The 18971-nt window shown below is 33.3% G+C and overlaps 4 protein-coding genes across 4 annotated transcripts; 2 read left to right on the forward strand and 2 right to left on the reverse strand.

Annotated features, from left to right (window-relative positions):
- Positions 1 to 1050: 1050 nt before the first annotated feature.
- LOC133293334 (uncharacterized) lies at positions 1051 to 1404 on the forward strand. The gene has a single exon (XM_061491883.1). The coding sequence runs from the start codon at positions 1051 to 1053 to the stop codon at positions 1402 to 1404; it is 354 nt and encodes a 117-aa protein (XP_061347867.1).
- A 628-nt stretch (positions 1405 to 2032) lies between these two features.
- LOC133293326 (probable serine/threonine-protein kinase PBL23) lies at positions 2033 to 4056 on the reverse strand. The gene is made up of 5 exons (XM_061491873.1): positions 3933 to 4056; positions 3288 to 3469; positions 2985 to 3174; positions 2501 to 2892; positions 2033 to 2353 (listed from the first exon to the last, which is right to left on the reverse strand). Exons 1-5 carry the CDS (start codon positions 4054 to 4056, stop codon positions 2033 to 2035), a joined length of 1209 nt encoding a protein of 402 aa, XP_061347857.1.
- Positions 4057 to 6782: 2726 nt separating this feature from the next.
- Positions 6783 to 12785, forward strand: LOC133293333 (tobamovirus multiplication protein 1). The gene is made up of 11 exons (XM_061491882.1): positions 6783 to 7133; positions 7299 to 7389; positions 7502 to 7554; positions 7688 to 7780; positions 8434 to 8505; positions 9575 to 9647; positions 9782 to 9827; positions 9961 to 10024; positions 11463 to 11516; positions 12228 to 12305; positions 12403 to 12785. Exons 1-11 carry the CDS (start codon positions 6996 to 6998, stop codon positions 12493 to 12495), a joined length of 855 nt encoding a protein of 284 aa, XP_061347866.1. The 5' UTR covers positions 6783 to 6995; the 3' UTR covers positions 12496 to 12785.
- A 1847-nt stretch (positions 12786 to 14632) lies between these two features.
- On the reverse strand, positions 14633 to 17925 carry LOC133293359 (derlin-2.2). The gene is made up of 6 exons (XM_061491923.1): positions 17553 to 17925; positions 17013 to 17112; positions 15541 to 15755; positions 15370 to 15453; positions 15172 to 15225; positions 14633 to 15066 (listed from the first exon to the last, which is right to left on the reverse strand). The coding sequence occupies exons 1-6, from the start codon at positions 17649 to 17651 to the stop codon at positions 14884 to 14886; spliced, it is 735 nt and encodes a 244-aa protein (XP_061347907.1). The 5' UTR covers positions 17652 to 17925; the 3' UTR covers positions 14633 to 14883.
- Between the last annotated feature and the right edge of the window lie 1046 nt (positions 17926 to 18971).

Raw genomic sequence — 18971 nt, forward strand, 5'->3', positions numbered from 1 at the left:
ATCACAGCTCCTGCGAAAATATGTTCTACGTTTGTATTTTCCCTCCAGAATCAAATCTATTGCTGATATCAAGAAGAAGAAAAGTAAGATAAAGAAAGGGTAATAACAAGACCAATGACTATTAAATTACTGGCTGATTAAATACGATTTGAGTCACCAGGTTAAGCGAATGTGCACAAAGTTGGTCTTTTATGCAACGTAATACGTCGTTTCATTTCAAATATAAAAAAGAGTACATAATAATTTGAAGGAAAAAAAAAAGTCAATATCTCCACTGTAAACACGACAATCAGCAAACAGATAACAATAGAACCCATGCCGAAAAAGCACCATAACAACGAAAAATCACATCTCTTCAACCGCCAAAAAGAAGAAAAAAAAAAAAAAGATCACCCCTCTTTCCACTAGCCAAGGCATGAAAGGCGGAGATTAACTTTGACCTGACAGATAAAAGAAAAAATTGAACCATTGAGCGCCGTAGAAATTTCAAATTTGTAAGATTTTCATATGACATGTACCATGACCAATAAAATTGCTAGTTACCACTTACAAGTATGCATAAGAAGTTTTTGGTTATGAATTGCCACTCACAATCCATTCAATATTAAACGTGTTCTTTGAGATCCATATTAAGAATGCACCAATCTCTTAAGTAATGTCTCTATATATGTTAACTATTGAATGAAGTGTCTAAAATGATATGGATAAGTTGTGCCTACTTAAGCATTTCTCAAGAATACGATGATAATGTCAAAAGTATACAATATTATGTCCGGAAAACAAGGTAGTTTTTATTGCAGACACAGGGAGGATATGATGATCATTTCCACTTTTTAAAGTTTAAATTATGGGAAATTTCATGCTTTTACTTTTCATAAAGCAATTTAGCATCTACTATTTAATAAAGATAAAAAAAAAGTAGATGCTCAAAATTGAAAATTAAGTTAATAACCATGATCACATCTTTCTTCATCTAGAAGCCTCATTCAGTTTAACAGTAAATGTATGCACTATATAAAGAGTAGTGTTATAAGCACCACCCCAGCTGAAATGGCTGCTCCTGCTCCTGTTACCATAGGCACAAGGGGCACTATTGGATCTCTAGTGAGGAAGGAAATTGAATACTTCACCAAATTTGAGTTAGACAAACGAGGAAGTTCACAGAAACCTCAGCAGCACTTTGTGAACATGGACATGGTTTCTTTAGGCAGAAGCTTTTCCATATCCAGGTCCAGTTTCTGGTCCTTGCTTACATCAAGGAAGAGGAGGAAGCAAAGAGGAACAAGTGGATTCCTTCCAAAAATTTGTTTTGTTGCAGAAGTAGCTGAAAGCAATCAATTACACAGAATTCCTGGTTACAGCTACAGGATCCTCAAGAATGATATCAACAACTTTCAGCTCTAAGTGACTCTCTTTGAGTTTATTGAATTAGTCTGCTTTAGCATTTTGTAAGGGACCAAAACTTGCAGCATATTCATTTTGATTTTCATGTTGTGTTGCCAGACTTGGACAGCTTTTTTAATTTTATTTTTGGGCTCTTGTTATTTTTCATTTTCTCTGTCAGATCCTGTGTTCCATTTGCTTTTAGTACTGCTGGCATTTTAGATTTCAGATTCAATTTAAAATCAGTGTTCTACAGCAGATTTGAAACCAATGCAACCCGTTGAAGATATGGTGGAAGCCAAGGTAACTAATGATGTGATAGTAAATGAATGAATGACATGCTCAATGTATATTTATCGAATAACTTGTTTGTAATTGGGGAGTACACATTTAGATTTTTGGATTTTAGTATCAGATGTTCAAAGCTGAAATGAAATAGAAGCAGAAAACTCAGAAAAAAGTTTTTCTTTTTCTTTTTTATTTAAGAAAATCAGATGAATTAATAAAGGGGTCCTGATTTCAATCCCCAAAAAAAAAAAAAAAATGCATTACAGCCTAAAATTTAACTGTAGGACATTACACAAACAGAATTTCACCTAGCACGTTCATCTTTGTACTACAAATTTTTTTAGTGTGCTCTTCAAATTTTTCAGTGAATCCTAGTCTGTGTCTGGCCAATGAAGCTAGCTGACCTTTCAGATCCACATGAACTTGGAGCTCTAAAAGATTCAACATGCCCAGCACTTTTTATAGATTCACCAGCAATGTCTTGTTCTCCAGTTCTATGTGCTGATAGATGCGTAAGAGCCGTTACAACATCATCCATGAAAGGTCTTGTGTTAGCTTCTTCTTGTAGACACATTGCTGCCACTGCCAGAGCTTGAAATAGGCCCTTCACAGGGAACTGACCTTTAAGCAAAGGGTCAGCCATAAGAGTAAACTTGGTTCTGTCCTTAAACAAAGGTTGTGCCTGCCAAGTCATAAACAAGAACGGCCATAAGTTCCATGTTCCAAGACTATTTAACATTAATGCTCCTCAAACCACATAAACTTTTTAAGGGAAATAAATGATCAAAATGCTTATTGAAGTGGAAAAACTAAAAAGTATGCAACATACCCAATCAATCAAGTTTTGCTCTTCTGTAGCTCTTGAAGTGTCAATTACTCTCCTGCCTGAGATTATTTCCAAAAACACAACCCCAAAACTATAAATGTCTGCCTTTGTGCTTAGCTTACCCTTAGAAGCATACTCTGGTGCACAATAGCCTAAGGTCCCCATCACCCTTGTTGAGACAAAGTCCTGGCCTTCTCTTGGACCAATCTTAGCAAGTCCAAAATCAGATAGCTTTGCATTGAAATTTTCATCTAACAGTATATTAGAGGATTTAAAATCACGGAATATAACTGGTGGATCTGCACTATTATGAAGATAGTCAAGTCCTCTAGCTGCTCCCTCAGCTATTTTAATCCTTGTCTGCCAATCCAAAGGCTCCTTATCTGTACCTAAGTCTGAGATAAAAAATAAAATAAATTCTAGTGAGTGTTGCAAACTATAAATGTGTTGAAGTGCAAAATTAGAATTTTTTTGGCCATCATCATACCTAGAAGGTGATTTTCCAAACTCCCATTGGCCATGAATTCATAAACTAAAATCCTGTGATCTCCTTCAGCACAATAACCAACGAGCCTGACAAGGTTTGGATGTTTCACCATGCTTAACATCAAAACCTCTGCAATAAATTCTCGTGTTCCTTGTGCTCCTTGTCTGTTCAGTTGCTTCACAGCTACAGTCTGAACACCAAATATTTAACATTAGACTTTCACAACTTGTAAACATCTAAATATATTAGATAATATAATGCGTGTGTTATGTGTGTTTGAGAGAAGGAAAAAGATAGATATACCTGATCAAGACTTTTTATGTATCCTTTATAGACATTCCCGAATCCACCTTCACCCACAAGGCACTCAGGATTGAAGTTGTCTGTTGCATCAGCAACTTCTTCGTACATGAATACTTTAACATCATTTTTTGCAGTTCCATATTTTAGTATCTCATCATTAATTCGTCTATTCCTGCTACTACCTGCAATTTGAAACCATGTAAATCCACTCACATTTCCATTTGAAGCCAATGTTTCTCGTATGAAATTGTAAAGAACCAATTCAATCCAAAAGCTTAAATTATTGGGTTGAATTGGTGCTTTACATGGTATCAGAGGGTTCGATGTCACAGGTTCGATCACTGCCCCCAATTAATTAATAAATAATTAAGTCTTCTGGAGTTTCTTAGGACAAGTAGGTGAGTCTGTGCATTATCCACACTTAAAACCATTAATGTAGCCTCATCCAACAGCTTAAGAAGCTTTTGGGTTGAATTGATTTTTTTACAGAAATCTTATGTATTTTGCTCATATAATTTTGAAATTCATTAAACAAATTAAACATTCGTGTGTTCATATAATTTGGATTTTAACATCATTTAACAGTTTCCATATTTGATATTCATTAAACTAATGTGTATATCTCCAATGAAGCAAACCACACACCTGTTTTAAGTGACATAGCAGCAGCTAATGATTTGAATGTTGCCTTGCCTCTGGAAATTGTCCTTGTGCATGTTGTGAAAGAGGGTGTTTCAACGTCAGATTTGCAGCATGGGAAGCACCTCATTTTCTCAAGACTTGTTGGTACCTAGCTAGCTAGCTAGGCCTTTATTACAAAAATTCTGTAAGAAATTCTCAATCAACCTCAGAAAACAATTTGACTTGCACAAAGGCTAGAAGGGACAAAAATGAAATGGTGCGATATGTTTGAAAAACTTGAAACTGAAAAACTGTAAGACGTTGTGAAGGGTAAAACTGTTATGTATGTATTTATGAGGGAAATATGATTACTTATTTTAGTTTTGGGCAGCAAAATGGAATTCCCTTAACATAGTTAATCTTAGCTGGTTCTTTGACACGTAGAATGAAAAAGGAACTTACTTGCCTAGTTATCTTTTTCAAGGTAATTATGACATCAAGGATACCAAGTTGTTCTTACCATATTTTACACTTTTCTTTCACTTTGGAATAAGAAAAATGATGTGGACAACCTTTCTTACTCCTTTCTTGTCTTAAAGCTCCGTTGTAGTACTCCTCGGGCCTTATCGACTATAGAGAAATTTAGTAAAGTAGAAAATGAAGAATATGTTTGATGCAAATAAAGTAAATTCATTCTATTCTTAAACCTTGGTGATTATAGTATATTATAGGTATCTATTATTGGGATGTGATGCTGCGAAATGCAATGGAGGATTTGGTTTATTTATTTATTTTGATTTCTACGGTATATTCCATTATTTCTACACTTTTCAGATGTGAAATTTTGAGGTCGCATTATCTTCCCACAAGTGTTTTTTTTTTTTAATATATATACTTGAACTCTTAACAATGTTTATTTATTTATTTTGTCGTCGATCATGAAGTACTTTTTTCATGTTTTTTCCTGCAAAAAATCAATTTTCAGGTTTTAAAAAGTTTGTAAAAGAAATATTTTTATATTATTTCCCTAATTAATAAGATATTGATTTATTAATGAAATTAATTTGTTTTTAAAGCTTTTTCTATAATGAGTGAGTTATTAAAAGTAGTTCCCAAAGATAATTATTTGAAATTAAGACTAATATATACAAAAATGAAAACTAATATTAATAAAGTTTAATTTAGATGTATATGTAAAAAGAAAAAAAATTATATTACGATCCAAATTTATACAAAATGCATTTGTGAACACAAAATAAACCCTTCAAGAGCTGAAGATCTACGACTGAGTCTTCATTACCTATAACCTCGACCAACACAGATGTGATTATCGACTTACGATAAGCATCAATTGTTCAAAAATTATGGAAATGGATCTTCTTATCTTAAAAGAAAATGACATCATCATGTGAGAATATTATTATCATAAAAAGGTAAATCAATAGCTATGATTTTATAACGAGAAATGATCCATTTACAATTTTTTTTTACAAATTACACTAAGTATGACCGGTCATATTTAATGTAGTTTGTAAGAGTTTCTAAACTAAAAGTTTATAAATATAACTTCTCCTTTTATAATTATCTAGTTTAAAAAAATTCTTTTTTTTTATCATTATAGATCTATCTTTATATGATTATGATTACTTAAATAATTATGTTATGTATTTTTTAATATGAGAGGATCTAGATCCAAAAATTATTTAAAGAATTATTAAATTTATAGGAAATATATTTCTCATATTGCAACATAAAAAAAGGGAATGGGATTTAAGAGAAGAGAGAAAGAAAAAAAAAAATTCACCCATTTTTATGTATGCATGACATAAAATTATTTTATATATAATATGATAAACATATTTCCGTTTATGGGAAAATAGTATCAAAAGAATGGAAGATGTAAATGAGCCAAGTGTTATGAATCAAAACAACATATTTTCTTCGTCTCCCAAAGTAACCTCGTAGTCTCTTCAAGGTTCGTTCTTCACAGATCCCATGAATCAAATGAGAGGATGCGTGGCTAACGGAATCCGTCTGCTAACGGAATAAATCACAATACTCATTTCAATTTGTAAGGATCTAAAAAGCACATAATATTATTTTAGAGCAATCGACTTTTATATTTCATTAGTAAAAAGAAAGGGTTTTATAAGAGTTACGTTGTAGGAAAAGTGATTGTATAATGTTATACAAATTTGTTTTGCGTGTCGTAATTTTCTTTTTTTCTTTTTTCTTCAAAAAATATGAGCCTTACAAAATATTGTGTGTAGAAAAGTTTGTTGTGTATGTTAAATGACAAATGAAAATCCAAAAAAAAATAGGCATGGCTCAAAATTTTATATTTCATTAGTATAAGAAGACAGTACTTTTCTAGTAAAACGAGAAGTATTTTTCCCACTATTTTATACAATGATGAATAATGAGGTTTAAACTTATTATTTTATTTCATCACTAATGGCTTTTTATTATTTTATAAAGGAAATTATATCCATGATGTATGAATGAAATTTTTTATCATGTTAAAAAAAAAATAAGACCAATTCATTGAATAAAATGCTTTATCACTTTTTTTAATATTATATACCTTGTTTTTTTTTAATATTGCAAGAAAATTAATTTCTATAACATAAGGGATATATTCTCCTTTTATAAAAGGTGTTGTGTCCATATTAAAATATTTAAAATCTTAATAAAACTCCTATATACATATATAAATATATATTTTGGATAAGAAAAACAGTTGCACTTAGCTTTCTAATTTATAAGAGGAATGGATATACAACTAACTAATTTTTGTTTCCAGAGCCTCTACCATATTCATTTTATAAAAGGAATAATAATAATAATATTATAGCTTGAAAGTTGAAGAAGTGTAGTTGAGACAGGTAACTGGTAAGAGAGTGTTTATCCAAAAAAAAAAAAACTGATAAGAGTGATTCCTATCAATATTCAATCAACTCATACACACACACACACACTTACTGTGTGTCATTGTTTTGTGTGTGTAGCTCGATTGACTGGTAGTTTAAGTTTTTGCTTCGAATATTTGGTTCTCTTCTCTCTCTCTCTCTCTCTCTCTTGAAGGGAATGGAATTGGAGATGGAGATGGAGATTGTGATCTCCGATTGGCCTTGGTGGGACCGCATCAGCAACTCCACTCACTGGCAGAACGCACTTTTCTACTCTCTCTGTGCCGCTTATGCTCTTGTCTCCTCCGTCGCTCTGGTTTCACTCTTTTTACGCACATTACCTTTCCATTCCACCTCTTAATTGCACTTCCAATTCTTCTTTTCTTTTCTAGGAATTCATGTTTGATTTGATGCATCATCGTCTCATTATTATAGGAATTTCAGTTTTTCATTTCACGGTTTTGAATTTCAAATGCTGCAGACTCAGCTCATTAGAATTGAACTAAGAGTACCTGAATACGGTTGGACTACACAAAAAATTTTCCATCTCATGAACTTCATTGTCAACGGAGGTTTATTGCTGCTCTCACACTCTCTCGTCTTTTGTTAATTAGCTTGTTCGGTTGTTCCAGCATTTTAATTTTCTTTCTCTCTTTGTTTCTTTTTCGCATTCTCATATTGTAGTGCGTGCGGTAGTGTTTGGATTTCACAGCCAAGTTTTTCTTTTACATCCAAAGGTCAGTTTTGCGCCTCTGGTATTTAGTCTTTGAATTTGAAGTAACAACTTGAATTGATAAGTTGAAGAGAGAGATAGTTGATAATTGATAAGGCTTGCATACTAACATACAGAGTGGCTACTTGTTCGTTTAGGTGTTGACTTTGGTGCTATTAGATCTGCCGGGACTGCTGTTTTTCTCAACGTATACACTTCTAGTCCTTTTCTGGGCAGAAATTTATCATCAGGCATGCCAATTTTCTTCTTTATCCTTTCAGAATAATTTAATTTGACTGTTACGATTTAGTGAATGAAATAAAACCAAATCTCAGAAGGTAATTATGCACTTTGGCGTGACCAAGGAATTTTTTTTTTTCTCACTTTCCATTTTTAATTGGTTATTGAGATATATAAAACTATTAATGTAGTGTCGCCTAAACTTTTGGGTTGAATTAGTTCTTTGCATGGTATTAAAACGGGTTCGATCCTCACCGCCCCATTTATTAATAATTGATTATGTCATGTGGAGTTTCTTAGAGATATATAAAATTATTAATGTAACCTCACCCAAAAGCTTATGTTTTTGGGTTGAATTGGTTCTTTACATTATATCGGAGTCTCGATGTCACGGATTTGATCCTCACTGCCCCCCATTTAATTAATAATTAATCAAGTCTTGTGTACTTTCTTAGTACAGGTAAATGGGCCTATGCATTGTTCACCCTTCAAGGTCAGTGGGCTCTCGTGTGAGGGGACATGTTAGAGATATATAAAATCATTAATATAGCCTCGTCTACCCGCTTAAGCTTTTGGGTTGAATTGGTTCTTTACATTTATTTATTTCATTATTTTAGCTTTTATTAGGAAATAAATTCTAATTTTATTCCAATGATTGTTATAGGCAAGGAGTTTACCGACTGATAAGCTCAGGATAGTTTACATCTCTATAAATGTTGCTGTGTATTTTATCCAGGTATTTGTCTTATTCTTTCTTGTTGCCACAACATTATATGTAAACTGATCTGCATTATTTTGTTTGTTAGGTACGAGTCAGAACATAATAAAAAAAATAAGATTTGGAGGGTATATTCTAGAAGGAATAAACTGCAAAGGGTTAGTTAGATACACATGGTTACAATAGAAGTTAGGAGGTAATGTGGAGGATCATCTTGGAGAGTGACAGAAAACTGAGCCATTCTCAGTTGTTAAGGGGTCACCCCTTGGAAAGAGGACTCCTCCACTTGTTTTTCTATCTTCTGAATAACAGAGTACCCTTCTTACAATCCCTCTCTTTTCCCTACTTTCCTATAATTCCAGACGGCAATTGTTCTGGGACCCTAACATTTTGTTGTATTTCCTTAGTGTTCATCTCAATACATGATGACATCTCCTCTGAAATATGGTGTCCTTCCTGACTGTTCATATTATATTATAGGTCTGAATTGGACATATGATCTTTATTTTGATTTTTATATCATATGCTGTGGGACAGACACCAACAAGCTGCAACTCCAACTACTTTTACTTTAATGAAAAACTAGTGGTGACTAGTGTGGGAAAATTAGACACTTTTTAAATCATGATCTTCTCAAGGTATCTAAAAATATCATGGCATATATATTTCTACGGAACTTGTACATCTTGACCTTGAAGAGGGCTGGAGCAATGATAACGTTGCTTCTTTGTGACCGAAAAGTCATAGGTTCGAATCCATAAAATAGCCGTTTTGCAAAAAATGCAAGGTTAAGATTGTGTACAAGGATTTTCCTTGCCCCTACCCTTGTAAGTTGGGATTTCATGAGGAGTGGGTCTTTTTTTGTTTTTTGTGCATCTTGATATATGACTTATTAGTGTTGGAAGTGATTTTTTAAGATATGCAATTTGATTTCTGTTTTGGGCAGTCATTGTTGCTTACTTATATTTATGCTGCAAGATGCATTTCAAGCCAACATAATCTCTCCATAGGCATATAGAAAATAAGAACATGTTTTTTGATAGTTGACATCAATTATCATAATACTAAAATATGGCTTTGGATTCAGGTTTGTATTTGGATTTACCTCTGGATAGATGACAATAGTGTTGTGGAGTTCATTGGGAAGATATTTATTGCAGGTTAGCTTTTTTGCAAAGATTGATTTATGTTTCTACCCACTTGTGAGTTTAAGAATGAGTTTTGCCACCTCAAAACAGTATACTGCTATATGCATAGGCATTTTTTTCGTGAGATTTACTTTTCTTTTCTTCAGCTGTGTCATTTATGGCTGCATTAGGCTTCTTGATATATGGAGGAAGGTGAGTCTTCCGCATTTGACTGGATTGTCTATGAAATACCTTTGCGACCTCAATTTTATTTATTCAATGGTGATTCTTGGTTGTTGTGGGTAAAAAAATTTATTTCCGCCTGGTACACATTAAATGTTTCTAGATTATTTTTCATGCTGAGGCGTTTCCCAATCGAATCAAAGGGGAGAAGGAAGAAGCTTCATGAGGTATGTCAATTTGTTAAATATTGCTGTGGGAAAATGATTTGATAATTTTGGTTCTTGCTTTATTTCCTATGAATTTGTTTGTGTGGTCATGTCTTTTTCTATTACTATCAGCCATTTCTGTTTTTGTCTCATATGGTCTATTTTTGCCTTTATGACGGAGTTAGATGACACTTTTACATTAGTAAGATTGTCTTTTTTGCAAATCACGTTCTGTCACTACTCTGCCGTAAGATCCTCATCTTAGTCTAACTTTATTTCTTTCTTTTTTCCCTCAATCTTTAAGGGAAAAAAGGTTATTTTTCAAAATGTATTCAGGTTCCCAATGATACTTTTGTACATCAAGAGTTTATTTATTATGCATATAAATGACTTGGATAGAAAATCGTTGTCCCATTTTTGTGTTGCTTCCACTGTTCTATTAATACATGGATCTTCCAAACAGTTATAGAATCCCAAAATATCAACAGTTAGTTGCAAGTGGTTGCAATAGGGTGTCAGTAGCTAGTTATATCAATTAGTTAGATAGAAAAGTTGAAGGACAAGGATTTAGCTTAAATAGGAAGAGGGCTAGAAGGGAGTGGAGGAGAGTTGTTAGCATTGAGAAAACAGAGAAATGGAGTAGTCCTTAGAGAAAAACCTTTTAGGATATTTCTCACCTTTTCTGATTGATATTCAATCAATAAAGATCCAAGGTTTTTCTTTCTTTCTTACGTTTTCTCTATTCATGTTTGTGGGTTCTTAACACTCACGTAAACGCTATAGACAGAGGTTTTGGGAAAGGGCATGCCAAAGTGTCATCTTTGGGTTGGTTAGTTATTACTTTTAATCTTTCATAGTGCAAAAGGATTGAGTTTCTTGTAATTTCAACGACTATAGTCCTAAATTTCAACTATTGAATAGGAAAACCATCTAAATGAGCTTTTTAAGTATTCTATGACCATGAGTTATTTGGTTGTACAACTACAGGGTTTATGGTTTGAATGAGAAGGTCATAATCTGAATTTTCCAATCTTGTCATGAGCTGCTCTATTACCTTTGTCCGTTGACATCTCTCAAAGATAAATTGCGTTAAGTTTTGCCCTTCCCTAATCTGTTTCTATTTTTTAACATTCCAAACACAAAATTTGATTTACAAATCAAATCAATCAAACTCCATTTTTCATCTTTCGGAACACACTTACTGTTATTTGTGCTACAAAAACGTGAACAGTTTTAACTAGCTTACTCTTCCTTAAGTGCAAAAAATTCAAACACTTTTTTTCCCATAAGGTTTAAATTGTGGATGTTCTTGGATTAGACCTCATTATTGTGAACTGGAAAGAACCTGTTCAATCTTTTCATCTCTTACTCTGTTCCAATGTATAACAATGATAAATTAAAAACCATATATTCATCTTAGGTTTAATTGAATTCACATCAAATGAGTTTTGTATTGCAGGTTGGATCTGTCACAGCCATCTGTTTCTCCTGTTTTCTGATAAGATGCTTGATGGTAATATCTAACTATATTATTATTCTGTTATCTTTCTCATGTTGAAATAAACATTTCTTAACATTCTCTATTTAAATATGTTGGGTTTAGAATTATAATTCTTTTCTGCTTGGCTTCTGCACATCGTCCTTTGTTATTCTGTTATGCTATTTCTGTCTCCTTCCCTGTACTTGGAGCAAGAGAGGGGAGGTTGGGATCCACAGACTCGTACAACAAAAAACATGAATGTCTCTACCAACTTTGAGTGCAGTGATAAATATTTGAAAGATTCTATGTTGTATATTTAGCTTCTTGGTTGTAAAATATTTAAATCAATCCTTGTATGATTAATGAAAGTCTAGCCTTTTCTTTTGACAAATAATTATTGAAAGTGTGAACTACGCATATGTAGTTGATGAGGGTGTGTAGAGTTTGATGATGTGTGAGTTAAGAATGCCAATAAATTTGCTCTTGAGGATCTAAATGTGGCACTACATTAGTTGAATATGAGGGTCCAATAATGTGTTTCAACTTTCAAGTGCAACGCCATTAGACATGCAGGTAAAAAAATCTTAAATATTAAAGAAGTTAGAAGAAGGGAGTGTCTTAAAGTGTTTGTCATGAGAAATTGAGAACTAAAGCTGTAGGATTAAAGTTAAATGATGATATTTAGGGTATTATTATTCACGCATTAGAGCTTCTTTCTTAATTACACTTTTGATATGCATACAGGTGTTTATATCTGCATTTGATTCAGATGCATCTCTTGATGTTTTGGATCATCCTATTTTGGACTTAATCTACTACATGGTATTCTACTCAGTATTCCTCATTGTTGATTGCCCTTATTATTTTGGTTTCACTCTCTTTACATATAGGAATTGACCTTTCATTTTCTAAAATACAGCTGGTTGAGATCCTGCCTTCAGCTTTAGTGCTCTTCATCCTGCGCAAATTGCCTCCAAAGAGAATATCAGCTCAATACCACCCTATCCGTTAACTGTAGTGCATCTTGGATCTTAATATATTAATGTTATAGCCATGTAAGTAAAAGGGAGGTTAAGGGGTGTTGACTGAGAGGAGTAAGCAAATAGAAAATTTCTATGTAGTTTTGAGATGTTGTAGTGTTGCCGGCTATTTCCAAAGTTCCTTTTGCACATTTTTAGGATTAAAACGTACGTGCAATGATGCACCCATTCTTTTTCCTCCTTCAACATTGCTTAGGATTAAAACGAAAAGGCTGAGGTTGAAGCTTAATTTGTGCCTCGTTTGATTGAGATGTTGTAAATTTGAGTTACTACTTTTATTTATTTATTTATTTTATTTTATTTTTGGTACATTATTTATTTATTTATTTGAGTAAATAGTTACTACTTTCATTTAAGAGAGGTTAAATTCTAAATGCATGCCAAGAGATCCAGCAATTCATTATTAGCTCTGGAGACTGTGTTTCTCTCTACCTGGCCGAGTAAACTAAACAGACACCCCACTGGATGTCTCCTTCTATTCGTTGATCCCCTCATGGGCTAAGTTGAATTTACACGCATTAATAAAAAATTTAGGGTTACACGCATCTTTTGCTTCATTATTTATAGGGAAAAGTTGAATTTACATAATACACTTTAAAAACAAGCAGCATGATCTTTAAACTCGAACTTCGTAAATCGTAATGTGTGCTTTAATTTTTTTTTGTCTGATTTTTCATTCAGCATTAATAAAGTCGTCACGTTTTTTTAAGTTTCAAGATCAATATGCACTAGAAGTTAAGTTGGAAGTAGGGGGTGTAAATGGGTTGGGTTTGGCCGGGCTTTGACCTTCCTGGCCCAAGCCTACGTCAAAAAAATCTAGTCTACTGGCCTATTAAAGGCTTTATTTGTAGGTCAAGTCCGGTTCATTTTTAAAAATAAAAAAGTCTGACATGACCTACCGGCCTTGTAGGCCTCCCACTATTGAATTTGGTGATTTTCGTATTTTTCTCATAACGAAGCTAATGCTACGTCAAAGAAGTCATGTGTAGCAACTGGCAAAGCAGAAATTACATAGGATGTTAAACATCAATTCGTGAAGGAACTGTTACAATTAAAATAGTTGCAAGCTAAGAGGGAGATTATGTAGCTGAAATGAAATCTTTTCTATAATTCGCCTCGATTACTATTTTTTTCCTCTTGGGCTTTTGGTACAAAGTTTAGGAGTGGATGTTACGTGTGATTTATTATTACCTACGAATCGAATCAATATTCATAATATTCAATTTTAGGAGCAAACTTCATTCACAACATCGATTTTAATTTATTTTAATAAATTAAATAGGTCAGCTTACAAGGTTGTAGGTCGGGCTTGACAAATGACCTATTTGTTAAACATTTACACCCCTAGTTGGAAGCAGAAAATTAAACATTTCTTATCAAGAAATTTCATACAAAAAATAATCATGTGATTTAAGCATGACAACTTTTATTAAAGTTTGACGAAAAAGACTAAAATGTATATTTTAAAAAGTTTATGAACCATGCACGTTTTTAAGTTTGATGCACAAATTACGCATAACTCTAAAATAGAATGGGTAACTTAATTTATCTTAGTTATTATATTATGCGGATAATATGTTCACGTTGCATTTCTTTCATATTGATATGCTGCTTCTTCTTTTTCCAGTATCACAGACGAACCACAGAATTAACTTGAAATGGATTCAGATTATCTTGTAATTTTAAATAATAGGATATGATTTCGTCTGAAAGAGAAAAACATAAATTTTTGTTGAATATAACTATTTAATTTTTATAACCAATCTAACAGAACTACATATTTTATTCAAGTTCAGGAGAGAATCCTAATTTAACAGGGTACCGTAACTTGTTGCCTTATTCATTGTCATCGAGAAAGGTTGACATCAATAAATCAAACAAATTTGCCAATAATAATAATAATAATATATCAATCAGATTTTCATATTCTCAAATACAGCTTCTATTGTAAAGATTTGAATTAAACCTTGCAAACATACATGACGGCCTCGAGGAATTCCTCCGATGTGATGTGTGATAACGCATTATAGTAATGAAATATCTTGCCTAGCATTTTCCATTTAGTTGTAGAGTAACAAAATTTTCTGAGTAATACATAATAGGTCTCAAGTCTCAACAGTATTTTCACAACGTTAGAAGCTTCCCATGGAGTCTTTTTATCATATTATAATATAAAGAAGGGAATATTAAACCTGTTATCTCATTTCAGTTAAAATTGTGGACATTCGACATACGTTTTTGAATCATAATAATAAACAAATGCACGCGCAGAAAAGGTTTGAGAGAGAGCGAGGGAGATCTATATATTACAAGGTCAAGAAGCACTTCGTTGGTCAAGCACTTCGTTGTTGTATCGCTATTCAATCTTGGTGAAGTTCTTCAGGTGGTGGGGGAGCAAATCTGACATTGGCAGGCCGTGCCACAACAACTGTGTCATCTGCAAATAGTGCTTTGATGAATGATGGTGTTTTTAGTGGCCGGCGACCCGTCATCCGTGGATACACATCTTCAAGAAAATAGTATGCATGACCAGCAATCATTCCCTGAAAAATGTCGTCAACATTTCATTCACATGTGTTGTTCTTAGAAAATGTATATATAGAAATCAAGTGTCCCTATTATGCTATAATCTTTGAAAGGAGACATACCAGTAGATCCACCCAAGCACTAGCACCAACAAGTACAGAGAACCCCAAAAGAACCTACATGCATAAAAATTTTAGACCAGGTTGTTTGATTATGAGTTAAAACACAAGTAAAAGAAAAAAGATAAAAAAATTTCAGTACAAAAGCATAAACCAGATTTAATGTTTTCCTATCAGGTAACAACCGTAGAGCTTACGCACCCATGGAAGGTAGGCAGCGGTGAAAGTAAAGAGGCCTAGGAAGCTCATATGAATAAAGGGATTCTGTTTGCTCCACACGTAAACCTGAAAAAGATGAATTAAGCTTTAACATTTAAGACAGATTTGAACATGTGACTCAATTACAAAAAAATATATAAAAATGTGACTCACCATCATAAATGTCAATGAGTTGCTAAGGAATATAATTTTGGCGAATGACTCTGATAAATAAGGTATCATCCCCCCAAGAAGAACAATTCCAGTCAATACAGTTGCACCAAATAAGAGCATGTAAAAGAAATCAGCAGTCCTCCCCCGGAATGAGTTCTCCTCTAGAAGCTTGCAGTACCGGGCAAGAAAAAACATATGAAACAAGAAATCCAAGTCTGCCAAATCAATAAGAAAATACCATTTCAAAGTTAGAAGTATGATTCACAATTTTCAAATCAAATATCAAACAATGTGAAACATATGAGTAAAGAATATGCAGGCGTTGCTGGAAATATGCCTATTATTGAAGATAATATCTGTTAAAAGAAAACGTGACAAGCAAGAGAAGTTTGATTATATAGAGTTATTAGAGGGAATTTGCTGGGTATCACTGTTATTGAGGAAAATCACAGGGGTATGTCAAGAACTCATGAGAGTATTGAATACAGTTACAGTAAACAATCACAGATAGAAAAGCCCACTAGCAAACGAAATTCAGGTGTTGTGCATGGGGAGCAGGGAACCATCTCATACAGTACACACCATCTAAAAAAAGAGATTATTGACTTATGTGTACATCAACGCCACCTTCAATCTTCCTCTTACTTTACTTCTAAGAGGATAGGGTGATCGCATACCACTGCAAAAGCTGTTCAATCAGAAATGTATGATCTAAATTGCGACACATAAGGGGGTTCAGCAAATTTAGTAACTATGGTCATGTGTAAATATGAAGCAAGAACTATGCTATACCCTCCAAGTAACTAGAATAAATATCATAAAGCAGTTTCATTGCTTTTCATAAGCCCACAAAAAGCACATTTTGTAATCAAGTCGTTTATCTCTAGGAACTATTATGTCCACAGCCGTTCTCCTCATTATTATATTCGGGGTGATCAGATTGACCCCTTACCCAAAAAGTGGATACATCTAAACTATAGCAATAGCCATTACTCACTAGTGTTATTCCCAAAACAGTTAGGATTTCTTTCATGCAATTTCTTCTATAATGTCATTTTTTATGATGTAAGGATTAAATTCTTGATGCTTAAAAAGAGTCCCCGTTTACCTGAATTAATCAGGAACTACCAGTACTCGCATAATCACATTCACACATACATGTATAATTGCCACCGCAAACAACCCTCCCCCCCCCCCCCCCCCCCCCAAGAAAAAAAACAGAGAGAGAGAGGCATCAGTATATGGTCTTCCAAAAACAAAGAATTAAATGAGTTCTTCTCAGGTGGCAACAGCATAAATCTCCATATACATACAAGAAAACAACTACAAAATGAAAATCATAGCCCCGAGCATGTTAACATGAAAAAATTGAAATGTTGCCACATTATAACTGTAATTAGAAATATCTAAGTAAACAACGCGTCGATATCAATGATAACAATTCTTTAAAAGGTGAACAGCAAGAATTTTACCCATTTTCCGGAAGTACAAGAAATTAGTAACCAGACGCCAAAACTGATATTGCTTCACCACCAGTCTTGGGTTCAGGTACAAATGATACGGGGAAATTATCTGCAAAATCAATAAAAAAAAGAGAGCATCAATCAACAAAGAACTAGTAACTAAAGTTTCCAATCAGCAAAATCAAAAAGAAATTAACCCTCCATGATGCAAGACTTGAAAACTTAACCCTATACAACATCAAATTACAATCAAAGGACAGAAAAAAAAATCCCAATTTCCCAACAAAACAAGCCAACATAAACACGACCCAATAGTCTCTTCATTCCAAATTTCTCAAGACAAAAAATAAGACAACCAAGCTAATGATTTGATTTCAAATCAGTGGACGGACATTATCAAATCGAGAAATCTAAGAATAATAACAATTCCAAATTAGGCACACCCCCCACTTGAGAAAATATAGAAATTCCTAAGAGGGTACAGAAGAAATTGGAAACCCTAAAACCCAGAATGCGAAAAGAATCCAACTTGAGAAGAAAGGGCCTTACATCAAGGGAGCATCCGATGGTTGTGACAACAGCAGCAGTGAGATAAGAGCGTGTAATAACGGGCATCTGCTTATACCATTCTTCAACCGCTTGAGCCATTGTTATGTTCCCTAATCTCTGATTATAATCACACTGTAGAGAAAGAAAAGGAATCGAAGGTGAAAGGTAAAAGGCTCAAAAAGTTTAGCTATGATTCGGGAAATTGAGAAACGGAGAAGAAGGAGAAGGAGAGTGGGAATTGGAAGGATATTGATGTGACAGAAGCGGAAGAAGAGAACAAATACAACGAAGGAAGAAGCGATGCAAAGACGAAGAAGAAGAACGAAGAAGATAGAGATGCTACTACGACGAATGACAGAGACAACACGAATCACGAAGCCCGTGCTAATCACGAACCAATCGCGTTCTTCTTCTTTGTTTGCTCCACTGTGGGCCACCGATTGGACTTGGTCTTGGGCCTGGGCCTGGGCCTGGGCCTGGGCCTGGGCCTGGGCCTGGGCCTGGGCCTGGGCCTGGGCCTGGGCTCGGCTGAGTACCGTCTTAATTCTTTTTTATTTGATTGGAGCCACAATCCACCGATGCGAAAAGTTTAGCTTTGATTACTTTATACCATAGCAGTAACCACAATCCAAAATATTGACAATTTAACTGCTTTTTAAAAATAAAAAATAAACAATTAAAGCGTATTAACTTTTTATTAAAAAAATTAAATTTTGATTTAATTTAAAATAAATTAAAAATTTAAACTCGCATGCATATGTATGCACTGACATAATAATAATAATTTAACAAAATAATTTTCATAATATCTATATTAGTTCAATTTTTTAATTATATGTTATACAATTGGCGTTTTATTTATACTGATATTTGAAAGTTAAATTTATATTTAAGTGTATTTTATGAAATTATTTAAATACACATTTATTATATTTTAATAAAATATTTTAAACTTACATTTAATATATTTTTAGTAAATTATATTTGCATGTTAAAAAAATTTAATCACTAGTATTATGATATTTTATTTACATTATTTTATTAAAAATACAAGTTAAACCTGAAAATTTAAGAGGGTGTATTGGATTGAGATTTCAAATGATTTTAATGGATTATTATTAAAAAAAATCAATTGGTATTTAATTAGGATTTTAAAGGATTGAAAAAAAGTCACGTGGTATTCGATTATGACTTTAAAATATTATTTTAGAGTCCATCCAAATTCATTGGTACTCAATCAAGATTTTAAACACAAGAGAAACAATCTTATGGTATTCAAAAATCTGACGATTTTAATGAATTTTCTATTGGTGTGGATTTTGTGAAAATTTTTAGTGAGAAATATAAATAGAATGCATTTTTCACAATCTCACTCTAATACCTAGGATTTCTTGAGATTTCTCTATTTCAGTGTTTTCT

The sequence above is a fragment of the Gastrolobium bilobum genome, unplaced genomic scaffold, assembly GCF_033153095.1.
Source record: "Gastrolobium bilobum isolate Gb01-03AN ecotype WA unplaced genomic scaffold, APGP_CSIRO_Gbil_v1 utg3209, whole genome shotgun sequence".
NCBI lineage: Eukaryota > Viridiplantae > Streptophyta > Magnoliopsida > Fabales > Fabaceae > Gastrolobium > Gastrolobium bilobum.

Bases quoted from the DNA above. Each gene is read 5' to 3' on its own strand.
- LOC133293334 (XM_061491883.1), top strand. From the start codon at position 1,051: ATGGCTGCTCCTGCTCCTGTTACCATAGGCACAAGGGGCACTATTGGA.
- LOC133293326 (XM_061491873.1), bottom strand. From the start codon at position 4,056: ATGAGGTGCTTCCCATGCTGCAAATCTGACGTTGAAACACCCTCTTTC. The intron at 2,893-2,984 runs GTATGATGATGG...TTTTTATCTCAG, and splicing joins TTTGGAAAATCACCTTCTAG to ACTTAGGTACAGATAAGGAG. The intron at 2,354-2,500 runs GTATGTTGCATA...ATGACTTGGCAG, and splicing joins AGCAAAACTTGATTGATTGG to GCACAACCTTTGTTTAAGGA.
- LOC133293333 (XM_061491882.1), top strand. From the start codon at position 6,996: ATGGAATTGGAGATGGAGATGGAGATTGTGATCTCCGATTGGCCTTGG. The intron at 8,506-9,574 runs GTATTTGTCTTA...CTTTGGATTCAG, and splicing joins TTGCTGTGTATTTTATCCAG to GTTTGTATTTGGATTTACCT. The intron at 10,025-11,462 runs GTATGTCAATTT...TTTGTATTGCAG, and splicing joins GAAGGAAGAAGCTTCATGAG to GTTGGATCTGTCACAGCCAT.
- LOC133293359 (XM_061491923.1), bottom strand. From the start codon at position 17,651: ATGGCTCAAGCGGTTGAAGAATGGTATAAGCAGATGCCCGTTATTACA. The intron at 15,756-17,012 runs GTAAAATTCTTG...TTGATTTGGCAG, and splicing joins CTTGTACTTCCGGAAAATGG to ACTTGGATTTCTTGTTTCAT. The intron at 15,226-15,369 runs GTGCGTAAGCTC...TTATGCATGTAG, and splicing joins CCGCTGCCTACCTTCCATGG to GTTCTTTTGGGGTTCTCTGT.